Source organism: Panthera pardus, unplaced genomic scaffold, assembly GCF_024362965.1.
Source record: "Panthera pardus isolate Hobbes unplaced genomic scaffold, ASM2436296v1 HiC_scaffold_12, whole genome shotgun sequence".
Taxonomy (NCBI): Eukaryota; Metazoa; Chordata; class Mammalia; order Carnivora; family Felidae; genus Panthera; species Panthera pardus.
Window position 1 is genome coordinate 25,308,444 of NW_026526677.1, and position 18,240 is coordinate 25,326,683.

At 43.0% G+C, this 18,240-nt stretch overlaps 1 protein-coding gene across 1 annotated transcript; it reads right to left on the bottom strand.

Annotated features, from left to right (window-relative positions):
* Window positions 1–4,179: 4,179 nt before the first annotated feature.
* RAG1 (recombination activating 1) lies at window positions 4,180–14,001 on the bottom strand. The gene is made up of 2 exons (XM_019470137.2): window positions 13,875–14,001; window positions 4,180–8,763 (listed from the first exon to the last, which is right to left on the bottom strand). The coding sequence occupies exon 2, from the start codon at window positions 8,747–8,749 to the stop codon at window positions 5,618–5,620; it is 3,132 nt and encodes a 1,043-aa protein (XP_019325682.2). The 5' UTR covers window positions 8,750–8,763; window positions 13,875–14,001; the 3' UTR covers window positions 4,180–5,617.
* Window positions 14,002–18,240: the final 4,239 nt, after the last annotated feature.

Consider the following 18,240-nt stretch of genomic DNA (forward strand, 5'->3'; position numbering starts at 1 on the left):
TTCTTCTGTTCCTAGACTCCACCAACTGCTCTCCACCTCAGAATCTTCCCACGGGTGAAGTCTGCTCTTGGTCTAACCCCCCACACTTGCCCCCACATCACCCATTCTACCCATCTCTCCTTAAAGGTTCCTTCTTCCTAGATGCTTTTTCTGACCCCCCAATTTAAATTCCATTGTCTTACTATACTCAAACTGAACTTAGTGCTTTTTCTTCATAACATCTACTAGAGTGTGCGGTGATGCATTTATTAGGCTTACTGTTGTCTTCATGTCTGCTTCCACCTAGCTTTTTGTGAGCAAAAACTGCGCTGTTCATCACTGTATCTCCAGTGCCAGGCACACACTGCATGTGCATAGAAGGTATCCTATACGTATTTCTTTAAAATATAGGCTGAAGTAGTTAGAAAGGCTATTAGGAACAATATAGAACTTAGCCGGGCCTTAAGGGGTAAGGAGATGCTTCATTCTCAAAGGCAGGAGTAATATTCAAATACTTGGTCAGAAGGTCCAAACTTTTAGTTTTGTGATGAGTAAGTCCTGAAGATCTAGTGAACAGCATGGTGACGACAGTTAATGTTTTCTGAGAAACAGGCCCATATTTTATTTGATCTTAACCACCCTCACCACGCCACAATAAAAGGTAACAATGTGAAATGATAGATGCATTAATTAGTTTGATTATGGTAAATATTTTGCAATGTGTATTAAACTATTATGTTGTACACTTGATATACAATTTTGTCAATTATATTTCAACAAAACTGGAAAAACAAAGCAAAGCAAGGATAGCACAGTTTTAAAAAAATCAATGGAAGAAAATGGCGCTGAGGCAGTTCTTAAGGCCCCCTGATGTGCTAGTATTAACCCGTTACTTGCTGGATCTGGGTTCCTTGAGGATGAGACAGGGCTGCCAGAGTTGGAAGACTACTAGGGCCTTGGGGACACAGGCTGTTTGCCTACAAGTACAAACAGATTTCAATATTTTAAAAACTGGTACAGGGCACCTAGGTGAATCAGTTGGCTAATGGTCCAACTCTTGATTTCAGCTCAGGTCATAATCTTATGGTTTGTGAGGCTGAGCCCTGCACTGGGCTCTATGCTGACAGTGCAGAGCCTGCTTGGGATTCTTTCTCTCTCTCTGCCTCTCCCCCACTCATTCTCCCTTTCTCTCTAAAATAAATAAATACCCTTAAAAATATTTTTTTAAAAAGCTGGTACGGTTGCACAGAAGCAGACAGGCTGAATCTCTGTTCTAAGCAGAAGGGAGCTCAGAGGTCTCTAGCAAAGATGTGCTGAGATGCTTGAAAATCCATGGATGATGAAGAGATGACTGAGTAGTGTACAGGGAAGCTGCACAGAGCTGGAGGGGAAATTGTGGAGCTGCAGGCCTGCCCTTTTCTGGCTGAGCTAAGCTTCAGTGACTTCATGTGCAACATGGAGGTAACAGTACCCGCTCTGAAAGAATCCAATGAGAAAACCATGTGCCATTGCTTACCACACCTGTTTGCTAAGTGGCAGACGTTGTTGATGTTTGTATCATCATCATCATCATCATCATCATCATCATCATCAATATCACCATTAGAAAAAACACTGGACAAAAGAACTCGGGATCTTGCTCATTCCTGCCATTACCTGTGTGGCTCTTGACAAGTCGACCACTCTGACCAAAGTTTTCAGGGTATGAAAATGTGAATTTTCTGAGAAACAGGCCCATATTTTATTTGATTCTCAAAAAGAGCCAAAACACTGATTTTCAAATTCTATATTTTCAAAAGGCTTACTATTCACTTCAAATATCTAGAAACAAATGGTCTCAGCCTATATTAGGATAAATCATACTCGTTATCACTACTCTGTTGCCCTTTATTCTAAAGTTCACCAAATTTATTTTGTATTTTCCTCAAGAAAAAATGTGTTACTTCATTGTTTCAAATGTCGCCCTCAATATTATTATTTGAATATAAATCACAATACACTCTGTTTTCAAATTTTAAACTTTATTTCAAATACTTAAACATAAAATTGTTCACAAAAACAATATTCATATTAATAAGGAGTAAAAATATTAAAATCCAAAAGTAAGTATTGCAATACATAGTTTGTTTAATTTGAAAACATTTGATAGGGAAACATAGGTAAGCTGCATCAGATAAAATTCCATTGCATCCTGGCACCTGAACTTTCCCTAAAACACAAAAAGGAAAGCTCTTGGAAGCCATTAAGCAGACTTTATGATTATTTGTCAAGAAAATAAAGTGAAGTGCCGTTCTTACAAAAATCTTACCAAAAATGATTTCTGAGGTATATTTATGTAGATTACTATAGTTAAAGAGAAAAAATGAAATAGAACAAAATATCCACCCTTACCTAAAACAATGAAAGTAAACTTACTTAAAACACCCTTACTTCTTAACAATGAAAGAACAGACCATCTCCCAGTCTACGACTGAAGACACATACACATCTGCAGTGAAAAATCATTTGCATCCAAATGATTTGTTCCTCTCAAACACCACTGGCTTACAAACCCTACTAGTCCCCGGAATTTGAATTCTGTTTGATGTAATGCGAGACCTACATACTCAACCAACAAAATCTTTATCTTCGTCTCTATATTGTGAAAACAAATTCAGGCAAAACTAAACTCCAGCTCACCTGGAAGGAAAACACATCTTTTCTCCTGCTCTTGCTTCTCAGTGTGTGTTTATTAATCCCAGAGCACTTTTTGACCTCACCCCAACCACTCATCAGTTTACATCAGCCATTACCACTGGTCCCTGCAGTGCACCTCCGTGGGTTGGCAGGAAAACTTGTAGAATCAGGTTTCACTGGAGAAAAATGCATTGCACTTCTGAAGTCTCAGTCTACACTCCAAAAAAAAAAAAAAAAAAAATACAAAATGCTCTGTTCAGTGTGGTGAATTTCCCTGGAGAATGTGCGTGCATTTACAATGGGCATTGTCAAAAATAAAACTCCAGTATAAAACCAGGTCTTCGATATTGCAGTCTCAACACTGAGGGCTCAAACAACCAGAGGCAGCATTTCTACATATTGAAACTCCTGCGGCCAGATGTTCCTGGGGTTTATCAAAATGTGATCTGATTAAGAGATTATTGGGAAGGTTGTGCTATAAATCATGCTGTTAGTCACATGCATTCAAAATAGATCCCGCAATGCTAGAAAGGAGAATTTAATATCAGAAAGTATTTACAGTGCCACCAATCAAGTAACAGAGTGGAAATGGGGGGAAAAATCTGCAAATAACCAGCACCAGCATGCCTCAGGAAATGAATGATTACATAAATTTAGCTGTTTATTAGCGCAGAGACATGCTGTAAGGATTAAATGGGATGAAAGGTAGGGGTGGCTCAGAAGCCCATTAGTTTACAAAATACAAAACTCAACATTCTCCAGAAAAACAAAAACAATTAAAATCTGTATATATTTTTGACAACTAAATTACGAATATCTTTGCAATTTATATATATGCTATATATAAAAAGCAAGGAAGACTGCTGTATTTTTTAGTGGAAAATTCAGGGCTCAAACCCTGCAAAAGCACTAAATGCACATCATTTAGGATAATGTCACTGACACACGTTTGACAACTAAATTACACAGCTCTTTGATATACTGTGTATGAAGAGTGGCAATTATGGCCAATAAAATCAAAGAAAGGGAAAAAACCTAATTAACACTAACATATCATTATGACTCACTAGCATATAAAATCCCATGCCTGCTCTAAATTGCCAGCAATTGGCAATTCTCAAATTCCTAAGGATGAAGACAATAGTTTCCAAATAACAGGAGCCACCAGAGATTTGGGGGCCTCTTGGGGGCATTAGCATTCCCTTCTATCAAAGAGCTCAAAGCACAATAATGACTTGTAAAACCCACTCATCTCTGCTCCTAAGAATTATAAACTGTAGTGTGATTAGTTCTGGATCCTAAACAATGATACCGCCTTATAAAAAGAAAAAAAAGATGGTGGTTAATTTTTGTGGTGGAAGGAACATGGAATTTGGAAACAAAATGCCTGAATTCAAATTCCAGATCAGATATTTACTATCACAGTAACTTCAGGCAGATCGTTTAACCCTCCATCAAATGGGAATAATAACAATATCCACCCACACAGGTTGTTGTGAGGAAAAATGAATGTGAAAATATTCAAAAGTGGCCAAAAAACCCCACAAAAAAACCCCAAAAACTCACTCTACAAATGTTAACTCTTCCTCTTTACTACGAGCAGGATTCATCTAAACAGAGCAGGTGTGAAAAGTACAAAGGTATCCTGCTATGAAAATCTGAATACACTAAAAGTAAACTGATCTTGGGGTATCTGGGTGGCTCAGTCACCCAAGCCAAACTCTTGATTTTGGCTCAGGTTATGATCTCCCAGTGGCAAGATCAAGCCTCATGTCAGGCTCTGCACTGGGCGTGAAGCTTGCTTGGGTCTCTCTCTCTTTCTCTCTCTCTCTCTCTCTCTCTCTGCCACTCCACTGTTTGTGCTGTCTCTCAAAAAATAAAAACAAAAATAAATAATAAAAAAGTAAACTGGTCTTAATAGAAAGAGTAACATATTGCAGAGGGAAAGACTCCATGAAATCTGGATTTAGTAAAATTGACCCCGGTTTCACATGGAGAAAATCTGGCAGAAATTTTTCAGTAAAACATTAAATCTGTTTTTATACAGTAAGTCAACCCAGATTTTAAAAGGCTTCAAGATTATATAGAAAAGCATTGGAGACTCTATTGAAATTAAAAAGTAAAAATAAAAATCATATTTGGCTACTGATAGATAAGAAAAATGTATTATCAGAAGATTTCATGACTAACTGTAGCTAACAGTTTTATTCTTTCAACTTTATTATTGAAAAATTCACGGTGGCAGATGACCCCCTAAGCCCCTTAAGGTCACTCGACATTGACATCATTGAGACTCAGAAGAAGGCTGATTTTCCAAAAATTTTCTGGATATTTCTAGGGTATTTCTGCATAAGAATACCAAATGAGAAAATGCACTGAGCACTTTGTAAAGGTCACCATGCCATACAAGTGTAAGATGTTATTATCAGAGAAATCTGAAAAGCTTTGAAAGATTTTTGAATCCTGTGGAATAAGCCAAGATCTGTGAAATTTATAAAATAAAGAATTCTACAGAAATGGTATTTAAAAAAAACACACACTTATATCTCAATACAAAAAATAATACATTGAGGGGGTGGGGAATGCAAACCACAAGACAAATCCCTTTCCTGACTTCCCTGGCTATTTCTTTGACAACCTTATCTTTGATTTTCCACGGCACTCAGTCACACACGCACATCTTTGTTCATCTCTGGGCCCCTGCAGTTACTCCTGTTCTGAGTTATTGAGCTTCCAAGTAACTGATTTCTCCTGTTGCTTTCCTGAACTCCCTAAACGGCTCAAGCACTCAGCTCATCAGTTATCCATTGCTGACATGGATTCGGCACCTCTGGCCTCTCCGATCTACCACTGCTCGGGTGGTGAAGCCCCACACACAGAAGTGAAGGGTGCCAGGAGAAGGTCTGAGTGCAACCCAGAAGAAAACTTATTTGCAAAACCAACACAAAGGCGGCTGCCCTGCTTAAAAATCCATCGAATCTTGAGTTTCCAGAGAGTCCTCTAGGCCTATTGGGTCCCCCACGCCTGACTGCGAGTTTAAGGTAAACCCAGAGTTTCTATACGCGTTATGAGCGTTCATAAACTTCTGCAGATATTTGGAGGTATACAACCAGTGATGTTTCAAGACATCTTCCATCTCGTAGCACTTGGACTGTCTGGCATTCATTTTTCGGAAGCGCCTGAACAGTTTGTTGCCAGATTCATTTCCCTCGCTTGCCCATGCCCCAATGGAGCCGTCTCTCTCAATAATTTCAGGCACGTGCGCCAGGGTTTTGTGAAAGTAATTGGTGATTTTGCCCTCATATCTATACTTGAACTTGGTAGAGAGGAGCTCAGCAAAACGCTGTGAATTGAAACTATACTGGCAGAGGGATTCTGGGCACTCTTTAGCAGGACATGACGATCGCCACACGGGTTTCATCTTCAGGTAAAGGTCCATCAGCTCCCTGAGAGCTTCGTGCCTCTCCTCGGAGGGGATTAATTCACAGACTGCTTCAACTGTTTCTTTGGTCATGAGCCTCCTGGCAAAGTTGCCGTTCATCCTCATGATTGGCTTCAGGTTCATCTTCTTCCGGAGATGCTTGTCCAGCGTAGCCTGCCACCTTTTCCTCTCCTCTTTGGAGGCATTGGGATTCTTGTACACCTCCCCTATCTCTAGCTGGAAAATCTTGTAGAACTCAGCCGCATTGCCAATGTCACAGTGGAGTGCATCTATGGAAGGGACGGTCTCAATGAAAGGTTTCGATGAGACTCCTTTCACGCGATCCCGCAGTTCTTCCACAGACTCGTGGTACGGGTTGGAACGCCAGACCTCGTAGCGCTCCAGGTTCTCAGAGTGGCTTCTGGTTATGGAGTGGAAGACAAGATTTTGAGAGGCCTCCAGGCGGGTGGCATCACAAAGGGTACAAATGTAGACTGAGCCAGAAGCCTCGAGGCCTTCAACTTCCCGGACAAGCTTCTCATCGTACCCAGTGCCCCTGAAGATGAACTTGAAAGTCCGAAGGATGCCTCCCATCTCCAGCACTAAGTTGCTGGCCTTCATGGCCTCCCTCTCGGCGATGAGAGGGCTCAAGATGGCCGTCAGCGTCTCGTGGTCAGACTCGTCTGCCAGCATGAGGCACAAGGGCTTGCAACACAGTTCAGAGTTAGGTTTGACCTCCTCAAATACCTTCACGTTTTCTGAGCCGTGCGCTACGGAAATCTTCATGACTGTGAACGAAAAGCGAACCGCCTTTTCTGGAACTGCTGGCCCGCTCCCATGCTTCTCACTCACATCTCCCATGCCGTCACAAGACTCCTTCACCACGACGGTGAAGGGGCCATTCAGGTAGTCATCCAAGTCTTGGGCTCTCATGCCTTCCAGGATGTCTTCTTCCATGTCCATCAAAGCAGACACCAAAGCCGAGTCGTAGCGGAACCGCTTGGCAATGGTGTCCACCGGGTAATCGTCCACAGAGGAGGACAGTCCAGACAGGCCGTCAATAATGCCGACGTCAGTGCTGGAAGACACGTTCTTCAGAGGTGGCTGCCACTCAAAGGGGTAGTAGCCTGGCAGAAGGACCTTCTCAGCATTCCGAAGGGCGTGCAAAGGCTGAAAAATCTGCCTCCCCGTGATGGCTTTCACAGTCCTGTACATCTTGTGGTACTGACTGCAGCTGAGGAAGGTGTTGACACGGATGGCCAAGCACACAGCTGGCTGCAGGCCAGAGCCCCGTCCCTGCATGATGGCCTCCAGCTCGTCGGCTTGTCTGTGCTCATTCCTCGCCCTCAGTGCCAGCAGGAACAAGGTCAGACACACAGACTTCACATCTCCACCTTCTTCCTTGTCGGCGAAAGCCTTCACTTGCAGCTTGAGCTCCCTCAGGCGATGCTTCTGAGCCCTTCGCGTCAAGGACAGGAGATGCTGGCGGGGCCGACCCCCTTTATTAATATGCACAAAAGTCTCTTTTGACTCCTTGTGGCTTGAGACATGGTGGTTATATTTTTCCAAGCTGACCTCCTCATTGCACTCTTTTGCTGGACATCTCACCATCAGGGAGTTCAAGATGCTCACAAAGGACTTCACTGGACTCTCCAGGTCGGTAGGGAAGCAGGGATATTGGCAACAGGGACAATAGCTGCCCATGACTTTGAGGCACCTGAGAATGCAAATCCTGCAAAATACGTGCTTACAGCTGGTCTCCACAGGGTCAGCCAGGATGTGTTCACAAATCTGGCAGGAGATAGATTTCACAAAGTGTGCCGGGAAGTCCACCGCAAGAAGCTTGGTACTAAGATGAATGTCACTGCACTTGGAGATCTTCTTCATCACTTCCTTGCTGCTGATCCTTGCCTGGGCTCTTTTCTTGTGCCGACGGGCTCTTCTCGCTCGGTCAACCACGGTTTTGAGTTTTTTGCTGAGCTGCACGTTTGGCTGATGACTCTTCCTTTTGAGTCCCCGGCGGGCAGCGTGGCAGATGTCACAGGATGGCGTGTGGGGATGCCACTCCATGGGTGCATTCCTTGGGAAGTTAACTTCACACGGGGCACTGCTAAACTTCCTGTACATGATGTTCCAGCAGCTGTGGCAGAATTCAGTGGGGTGGATCGAGTCAACGTCTGCTTTCACATCAATCCGGAAAACCTTGGCAATGAGGTCTGGCCAGGAAGTGGCTCTCTTTTCCTTCTTTCGTAAAAGGACTTGGGTTTTACCATCCACTGGCCCATGGACTGGATAGCTCCTATTGTACCCATCAGTTTTAAAAGAATTTCCACAGATACGGCAGAGATGGCGAAGGTTGGCTTGGTGGATTGCTTTGTCTCCTGCTTTCCCATCATCATGGGACTTCTTTGAAAACGTAGGGTGAGCTTTTAATGCCGGTTGACTCAGGGCTGGCTTCTGACCATCAGCCTCGTCCAGGACTACTGGAGATTGCTCCAGAGAGGGTTTCCCCTCGGAGGAAATTTTCTTTTCTATTTGAGCTTCTTCAGGTGCCTTTTCAAAAGATCTCACCCTGAAGAGCTTAAATTTCCATTCTGAAAATTTCATATGCGGGTGCTGAATTTCATCTGGGGCGGAACTGAGTCCCAGGGCAGGTGGCAAAGAGACAGCCATGATGGCTGAGTTACCTGAGAACAATGGAAATAAGTCAGATTAAGACAAAAAATTCAATATCCCACTGATGCATCTTGGAAGAAATAGGAATGAATACATTCAATTGTTCATTCATTCACTGATGCAAAAAGTTACTTCTCAAACGTCCCATTTTAATACACTATGTTAGGTGCTGAGCATACAGCAGAGGACAGTCATTCCCTGCCTTGACAGTGCACGTGGTCGTTTACACCACCGTGAGCCACCATGGTTTGTGTTACATAGATATGTACACTCTTACCTCTTTCCACCAAAACCTTAAGGTCTTTGAGGACAGAATCTCTGAGTAAGTCATTTCTGTCTCTCCAACATTCCTAGTACACTTCCTAGTACAATTCCTAGTAGGGTTGAATAGTTATTTGCTGAAGAAATACAAGGAAAAACTGGCTAGTGAAACCACGGAAAAGTCATATTTTCTGCATTGTATTAGCCTCATTGCTCTAGCTGGACGATATATTTCCAGCTTTTTAAAGCAGTCTCCCAGGAGGTTGGTTGTTTATTTCTTCCAAACAGGCCATAAAGGGATGATAAAGCTACAAACCCAAAGAAACTAATTACTCACTACTTGAAAGAATGAAGTGAATTTTGAAGCTTTATGAATGCTAGCTAATAATAAGTATCATGGATAGTAATTATGCTTACAATTTTAATTAGTGAACACTGCTGTAAATTATAAGGGCTGTGTCTCTATTAGAAACAAAAAACCACAGAACTTTAAACCTGCAACAAACCGTAGGGTGCACATACAAACATTTCAAAGGGCTTTTAAGATGAAAAATTCAAGTAGTTTCAGATAAAAATCACATAGGCCATCCTGGAAGTCATTAGTGGACAATGGACATTAGTTTTATGGTTTGTAATAAGAAGAGGTGGGAATAACATTTTTCTTCTGATAAAAAAATATTAGCAATTGCATATGCCAGGAAACCCTACCGATCGGTGTCAGTGTAGACACCAATCATGCTGTAGAAAAAAATCTGAAAATGTCATTTGAGTCCTCTCCAGATCCAAACAGCCTACTATTCTCAAAATTCCTTGGTACACATCACTGGAAAAATAGCAACTATATTTCAACCTATCATCTCTCTCCCAAATTTGCCTAGCTTAACACTCTTGACCCATCAATTATATCAAGCAACACATTCCCCGCCCCCCCCCGACTTCTCAGTTAATTAGCTAACAAAATTGATGATATTTTTATATAATCATGTGGTCATGGAGACTAATCCTCAGAGGAAAGAGCCGGGGTGGGATCTGTGGGGAAGGAGGGACAAGTGCTAATCCTAACTGCTGCTAACAAAGTTTCTTCTTGAGTCATCCCTTTAAACTACTGAAGTTTATTCCATCTGGCATGCACTAGGATTCAGGGATTGATGTTTTTCATGACAACATGGTCAAAAAGGAAATCCTGTGAAATTGCAGGACTGTGTGAGATATGAACACAGGACTGTGTGAGATCTGTACAATTTCAACCATCTCAAAAGTCTCATTAACCTCAGAAGTATCTCAACTGCAGCCTCAACATTGCTTATGGTTCAGTTATGTTTCTAAATTCTGTCCTATGTCAGGTGTGAAGGCCTTCCAGGTCTCCCCTGTCCCATTGGCTGGAACTCTTTCCCAAATGCCTTTTCATTCCATTAGCCTTTTCCTACCCAGTCTTTTTCTAACATGCTTATGGTTCAGTTATGTTTCTAAATTCTGTCCTATGTCAGGTGTGAAGGCCTTCCAGGTCTCCCCTGTCCCATTGGCTGGAACTCTTTCCCAAATGCCTTTTCATTCCATTAGCCTTTTCCTACCCAGTCTTTTTCTAACATGCTTGTTGTCTGGATTTCCAAGATACTATTTTGAGGTGTTATTTAAAAAAGGGGGGGCGGTGCCTGGGTGGCTCAGTCAGTTAAGCGTCTGACTTCGGCTCAGGTCATGATCTCACAGTCCGTGAGTTTGAGCCCCGCATCAGGCTCTGTGCTGACAGCTCAGAGCCTGGAGCCTGCTTTAGATTCTGTGTCTCCCTCTCTCTCTGCCCCTCCCCTGCTCATGCTCTCTCTCTCTCTGTCTCAAAAATAAATAAAAACATTAAAAAATTAAAAAAAAAAAACAACTGCATCACCATCTCTGGAGCTAAATAATGAGCTTCCACAATGAGGAAGTCAACCACAAGGCTTGTTGGAAGGATCCTTAGAACTATCTCCCCTCCCTGCCCACTCCTCTCCTGACACCCACTGGCTGGAAATGTGATCTGCCAAAATACACTCCTTTAAATACTCCCAGAGAAAGAGTACTATCCCAACCAATTATTAGCCATTGACATTCGAATCAAATGTATTTGCTATTTTGTCTTTCAACTCAACTGCTAAAACTTTATCCAAACAAAAAGCAAGAAGAGGGTGGAAGGGATGTGTTATGCTCTTTGTTTTGAGGGAATATACATCAAGCTGCTAATCGTGGCGATCTGTGGGAGCTGTAGATGTTTTATATTTTTCATGCTTGCCTATGATCTCTACTTTCTGAAATAAACATTTATTACTTTTACAAGAAGATAGAACTTTTAATAACTAGACCTAATGAGGTGTTTTTTTTTTTTTATCTATATGGTTAACAAAGATTAAAACTATCATTACTCAGCATTAATGAAGGTGTGGGGAAATGCAAATATCTTCATACATTCTTTGGAGAAGTATAAATTGGTATAATACCTCTAGTGGACAATTTAGCAATGTTTTTTAAAAGTTTAAATATAGTGGCCTCCTGGGTGACTCAGTTGTTAAGCATTTGACTTCAGCTCAGGTCACCATCTCACAGTCTGTGAGTTTGAGTCCCACATTGGATGAGCACGAGCCCAACTTAGGGTGAGCATGAGCCCTGGATGAGCCACGCTCCCCACCCCCCCCCCACCTTATCTCTCTGCCCCTCGCTCACTTGTATCCTCTCTCTCTCAAAAGAAAAAAAAAGTTTAAATATATTTTATCTTTGGTGCAATAAATTTGCTTTTAGGAAGTTATTCTATAGATATATTCCCACAGGCTATTCCTTGTGTGGGAATAAACATTCCACAGGTTGTTCCCACAGTGAATATTACATGGAGAAAGAGCGACAGAAAGAGATTTGTTTAAAAAAATTGTTACCTTAAAAAAGAGGCAGCAGCATAAATAATCACCCCTAGGGCATTATTAAGTAAACTATGGTCCAGATATACAATGGAAAACAACACAGACGTCTAACATTTCCATATGCATTAGTGCATATGTGTGATTTCTATATGCCTCAACGATACAGAAGGATACCCACACAACAAAGCAGAGAACGGACAACAAGAACGAGTATAGTAAGATTCCATGTAGGCACATTTGCTCAGACCTGGAAGTGCAAACATTCTGGGAGGACATGCACTAAAATCTTAACAACATCTACTCTAAAAATGGAATGACACTGGTGAGAAGGTATCTTTAATTTTCTATTTTATTCATTCTTACACCATTTTAGTTTTTCACAACAGACGTGTATTATTTTTTTAATTTTGTGATCAGTTCACTTTAGGGAAAAATGTTTTAATGACTAGATTCATATGTACCCATAGTCATTTTTATTTCTTCCTAAATTCTCCCCTCTCCTCACCGAATTTTAAGACCTGGCTAAGCCTCAAATCTGACCAGCATCCTTTCCGTTTTTTTTTGTTTTTTTTTTTTCTGGTAAACATATAGAAAGGGAACTAAAATATGGACCTATAGACAGCATGAAGTTAGCATGATGAACGAGTTATCGTGTAGTCATTGTTTGACACTCAGGAATCTTGCAAACGCTTGATCTCCTCTCTTCTAAAAAAAGGTCTCAGCGGCAGACCAACCTTAGAATCTAAAAGGCAAAGTGACTGTTGGTGGCCCAGCCCCGTTCCCACCTCAGTGTTGCCATCACCTGCCATCACAGCTGTGGGGACTTTGTCAACACAGGGCACAGATTCATTTTGACAAACCAGGGCAGAAGCTACGGTTTGGTGAGTGTGTGATTAGTGACTTCAGGAGGCTGGGTCACAGCAGCAGCCCCGCCCCCGACTCCCCACCCAACCCCTCCCCTGCACACACCTACATCCTAGCACTTGACTCACAGTCTCCCCTCTTCCCATCTTCAACTTAGTCTCTACACAATGTCCAAGTGACCACTGCGTGCCCAAGTGTGACCCCTCATTGTCACACCCACCCCACTCATTCATCCGTTCGTTCACTCCACAAATACTATTTCCTGCTTTTTGCCAAACACCATCATCAAAAAGTTGACAACGTCCACAGCCTTTTTATAAGTCTTAGGCATCCACGACATGACCCGAAGATTCTTGCCCTTCTTCCAGGCAACTGCCTGCTTGAACCACTTCAGAAGGAGAAGGGCACTGTCACAACCCCCTGGTCAGCAATCCTGGTTCAAGAACATAACCTCTGTGTAGGGTCTCTACAGTGGCAATTCCCAAGATTATTGGGTATTAGAATCACTGGGGAGCTTGCTTTTAAAATTTTATGCAGATCATCAGGTTCCAGAGATTCTGATTCAGTTTATCTGGGATGGAGTCCAGAAAATGCATTTGTTAAGCATTTCGGTGATCCTGCTGTGAGGAGTCCATGGGTCACACTTTGAGAAAAACTGGACTGCTACTTCATCCAATCTAGTTCAGGAAATTCCTGGCAATACCTGGAAATACCTGGGAAACTACACATTTCCTCCCACTCTGGAATCCGTTTGCTGATGATCATGCCTAGACAAGCACAGTATTCCTTTCCAAGAGTCATAGCTTTCCTTCTGCTGATTTATTTACTCATTCATTCAAGAAGCGCTCCTTAAAGCCTCTCTCTGCCCACAATATTCATTTACAGTAATTTGGATATCTGTGCCTTCTCTATGAACCTATAGTGTCTTCCTAAACTCGGCTTCTTATTCCTTTCCAATTTTTATACGTTAGAAAGAAAAATCAAATTGTTGTCAGCTTCCCTTGATCCCTCCCCTCAATCCCTGCAAGGAAGAAAAGCCTAAGTCCTTCTGATTAGAAACATAAAAAAAATGTAATAAATGTTGTGGTTCAAGGCATGAAAATCATGAGTGTTACCTTGCTCAGCAGGCTGCCTGGCCAAATTGTTGGGATGTCTGTAATTCGTCTGATATCACTTGATGCCAAAGAGAAGGCAAAGTGTGTTCTCCTCCTCCTCTTTGCCTTCTCGTCCCTCAGAACAGACTGCTGCATTATTTATCAGCCTCCACTGTCCTTCCCAGCCTCCCCCACCACGGACAGCTAACCACACATGATGGCGGCCAATCACAGGCCAGGAGCCCCCAGCTCCAGCTGGCACCTGGCCCTTCAGGAAGCTTAGCTGGGGGACCCAGGTGTCACGGGTGTGTGCTGGAACATTGCCAGAGCTGCCAGTTCACTCCCCAAGACTGTTTGGGTTGGAAATGAACTTGTCAACATAAGCTCTGGCTTCTACCAAGATTCTAGGGCTCTGTGCCTCAGTTATCTCATCCAATACTAATAGCATATACCTCAGAGTCAGTGAGGTTATACAGTGAAAGTTAGGACAGGAAAATACTTGGGACAGTGTCTGCCCTCAGTAGATACTCATCAAATACTAGCTTGGTGAAAATTTCTTGTTGTTATTTTAAAATAGTATCCAAACCATCCCATAAGCCTCGTACCTGGTCAATTCTCAGTCAGAGAACATTGTGCTCCTAGCACCAACACTGAGTTTAAACTTGACTATCAGTGTTTTGAAGTCAACAGACCTAGATTTGAATCTTGCCTCAGGTCTTTGATACATTACTTAAACTTTGGGAGCCATAATCCCCTCATCTACAAGTAGGATGGATCATTTTAGCCCCAAGCAGTAGGCCAGGTTTGTAAGTGCTTTACCTATTATTTAACTGTCCCAGCAATCTCCTACGTTGGACATTCTTATCTCTAAAGAGAAGCAACAGAAGTTTAGAGCAATGGAGAACTTGTGCAAGATCACACAGCCCTAACTAGTGAACGTGGGCCCCTTAACCACTCCACTCCACTCCACTCCACTGTGAAAGACTATTGAAAGGCGCTTTGTAATAGTGTGAGGATGAATACCTGGCACCTTCTGTTTCAAATACCATTCATAGTTCGTAGGCCAGCTTTATTCCCAAAGTACCCCCTCTGTCCAGCTAACATGTGAGGGGTTGTCTTGTTTTCATTTGATTCGTGGTTTTTTTTTTTTAATGTTTGTTTATTTTTGAGAGAGGGAGAGGGAGAGAGAGTGAGTGCGATTGGGAGAGGGGCAGAGAGAGAGGGAGACACAGAACCTGAAACAGGATCCAGGCTCTGAGCTGTCGGTACAGAGCCGGACGCAGGGCTCGAACTCCAGAATGGCAAGATCATGACCTGAGCCAAAGTCGGACGCTTAACTGACTGAGCCCCCCAGGTGCCCCTGTTTTCATCTGATTCTTAGCAAAAACTGTCAGAGAGGCAGGTGCGCGGATTTTTCTGTGCTATGCTGTCCGCCTAAGACACTCCTCTTAGATCCCCACTATTTTGCACTTGGGTCTATCTAACTGCACAACAGTCCCGGGGACACAGCTTCTGCTCACTAAGCTAAAGACAGAGCAGAAGCCATTGTAATATTATTGGGAGGGATGGCCTGTGGCTTCTAGGCACTTCAGTGTGTTTGTGCCCAAGGGGATGGACTCATCGCCTGAGATTCATATGACACTGTGAGACTGGGCAGGTGGGAGCTGAGAAGTTCCGTGTCCATGTTCAACTGTTCAACTCAGCAGGAAGTAGGGCCTCCAGGGTGTGTGGGCTTTATGGCTTTGAAGTCCTCTTTATTCAGTTGGGTCAGGAAGAGAGGAGGCACAACATAACTGATAGGGGAGAAGATGCTTTTCCCATCCATCCTCCCATGCTCCCAAACCCTTGTCTTCATGGACTCATGTCTCAAGGAGAGAGAGCCAGATGTTCTTGCTTCGCCTTGAAGCGAATGGGAAATATCTCACAGATTTAGAACAAAGCAGCGAGTCCCAGCTTCCAAGGATCAGGCTTCAGTTCTAAAGACTCACTTAGAAGTTAAGTGAAACTGAAGTGACCAAACATCCCACTTGCCTGGAACTTTCCTGAGTTTAGACCTGAAAGCCTGAGGCAAACAGGGTCAGTTGGTCACGCTTCAAGCCCAAACCAGAGTTGGAAAATTCATCTAAGCTCAAAATTCATAAATGGAATCCTTTCCAATTTTTCTTAGGGAAGTTAGGTGTTCACAGAGACTCGTCAAAGAATATGCAGCAGGCCATAGGGGACAGGGGCATGAAAGTCAGACCAGTTAGCCATCAGAGAGCTTTATCTTTTTTTTTTCTTTTACCATATTTACCGTAGAGTTTTGTATTGTCTAATCTTATCAGTTATGTTACCTTTAAAATAGAAAAAAAAAACCACATAAGATTTACAAATAAGTAACAGTACTATAATGAATTTTAAATGAGGCAAAATATAGTATTGGGTGCATATGAAGATATACTCTTCTAATTTTTTTTAAATAAAAGTCTGGATTTATATATATCGGATTCTTCAAGGGCAGGATTTCCAGTATTTCCATGTTCTTCCCCATGACACCTGGGGCCTTTCTCCCATCCATGTTGAAAATACATCACGGTCACCTGGTCCTCTGCTGAGAATTAAGACCTCTATTGGATCATCAGGAGAAACGAGCTCAGCCATGAATTCTTGTCCCTTTTTCTGGCCACTAAAATTCTACCCACTCTTCGTGCTCCAGATCTTTTCCACGTGACATACCCCACCTGGAGCAAACTTGGACTTCCGTCATAAATCAGCAAAGTCAGAGCTGCCTAGGATACTACGTTGTTCCAAGCAAATTAAAAATAAAACACTGCTGACAGATCTTGGCCAAATTTAGCAAGAGGAAAAGAATGAAAAGGGCAAAGTGGCGTTTGGACGACTGGATGCCAGTTTCCAGCCTTGAGCACAGCACTCCCAGCTGAGTGATTAGCTATGGTTAATCCTGGAAGTGTCGACAGGCCCTGCTCTGGCCTGGCTCCCTCTGGCCACGTGCACCTCCCAGGCCGTCACTCCTTTCCCTGGCCTCTCCATCCGAGCCCCCAACCCTCCTTAGCAAGTTGCCTACACTTACTCCCCTTGGCTTCCTGCAGGCCCTTTTAAGAGAACTTTTCAAATTCAATTTCTTCCCAGACAGCCATGAGCTCTAGTGGCTGATATCAATCAAAATCTCCTCCTGCAGCTGTGGTCTGAGTGTGTGAACGCGGCATTTTGTGCTCTTATCATAATCCAGCAGATGCTATTTACTGACATCGTGATTACATATATAAACTTGTATCTATATATCTCCAGCTTACAAAACTCTTGCCTCCTAACATCGCCAACTCAAATGCCAGAGCTGAAAGGGAACTCAGGGGTTATCTGACCCAACGAACACATCTTATAGGTGAGAAACAGTCCCCGAAGGGCAGTGTCCTGCTCAATGTCACAGGAGGGAATTAGTCGCAGGAAAAGCATTGCAAACCAGCTCTCGAGGCTCCCGGGACAAGATTCTTTCCACTTCACTGGAAAGGGAGCATCCCTGCCTCTCCCACCCCCATGCCATCTGGCTCCCCTTAGCCTGGAAAGGAACTTGAGTTGGCAAAGAAGCAGGACCTTAATAGGTCACTGCTAGATTAGAGACTTCCGTGATAATGCAAACTTGCCACGGCTCTGGTAGCAGACAGCCAGCATCTCTATACGCTCACTCCTCCCCCACTTCCCCAGTCTTGAAATTGCTTTCTAATTAACTCAATGTGGATTATCCCTGTTAGTAAATTTTCTAATGTGTTATTAATTGCTCTAAACGTCAGCTGCTGCTCCTTCTCCACAAATTCAGGAGTGCCGCACCGGGCTCGCTGATGTTAGCGAGGCTGTTTCTAAACGGCTAGTGCCATCGTGTGGGCAAAAAAAGTCTATCAGAAAAAAGTCTCCTGAAGTCGAATCCGCGAACTGGTTTCAGGAGTCCTAGTTTGGTTCTCTTCTCCCCTCCCTTTATCCCAACTTCCATCCTCCCCCCCCCACCTTCCCCTCTACCTCTGTGGGGACCCCCCACAATTTCTATAGACTAAGAAACAATGCCAGAAGCTTAGGCAGTCGAAGTAGCTGGCTCAACACCCCACACCTATTTGGCTGCAATCTTCCATTGGAGCCAAGGGTCCAACGTGAAGCTCATGACTGCTAACTGGCCCCAGAAAATAGGTAATGAACGCCTTCTCCTCGTTCCTCAAACAAGTGAAAACATGAAGACCCCATGGCCTCGTGAAGGAGTCTGAGGAACTGAGAAGTGAGGTGCAGTGGTTATGACTGTACTAGACATCCTTTCTAATTTGGAGTCCTCTGTTCCGTCGTCAAACCCCAAATATAGAAAGTCGTTTCTTTCCTCCTTGTCCTATTTAGCTGCAGATGGTCT

Bases quoted from the DNA above. Each gene is read 5' to 3' on its own strand.
- RAG1 (XM_019470137.2), bottom strand. From the start codon at position 8,749: ATGGCTGTCTCTTTGCCACCTGCCCTGGGACTCAGTTCCGCCCCAGAT.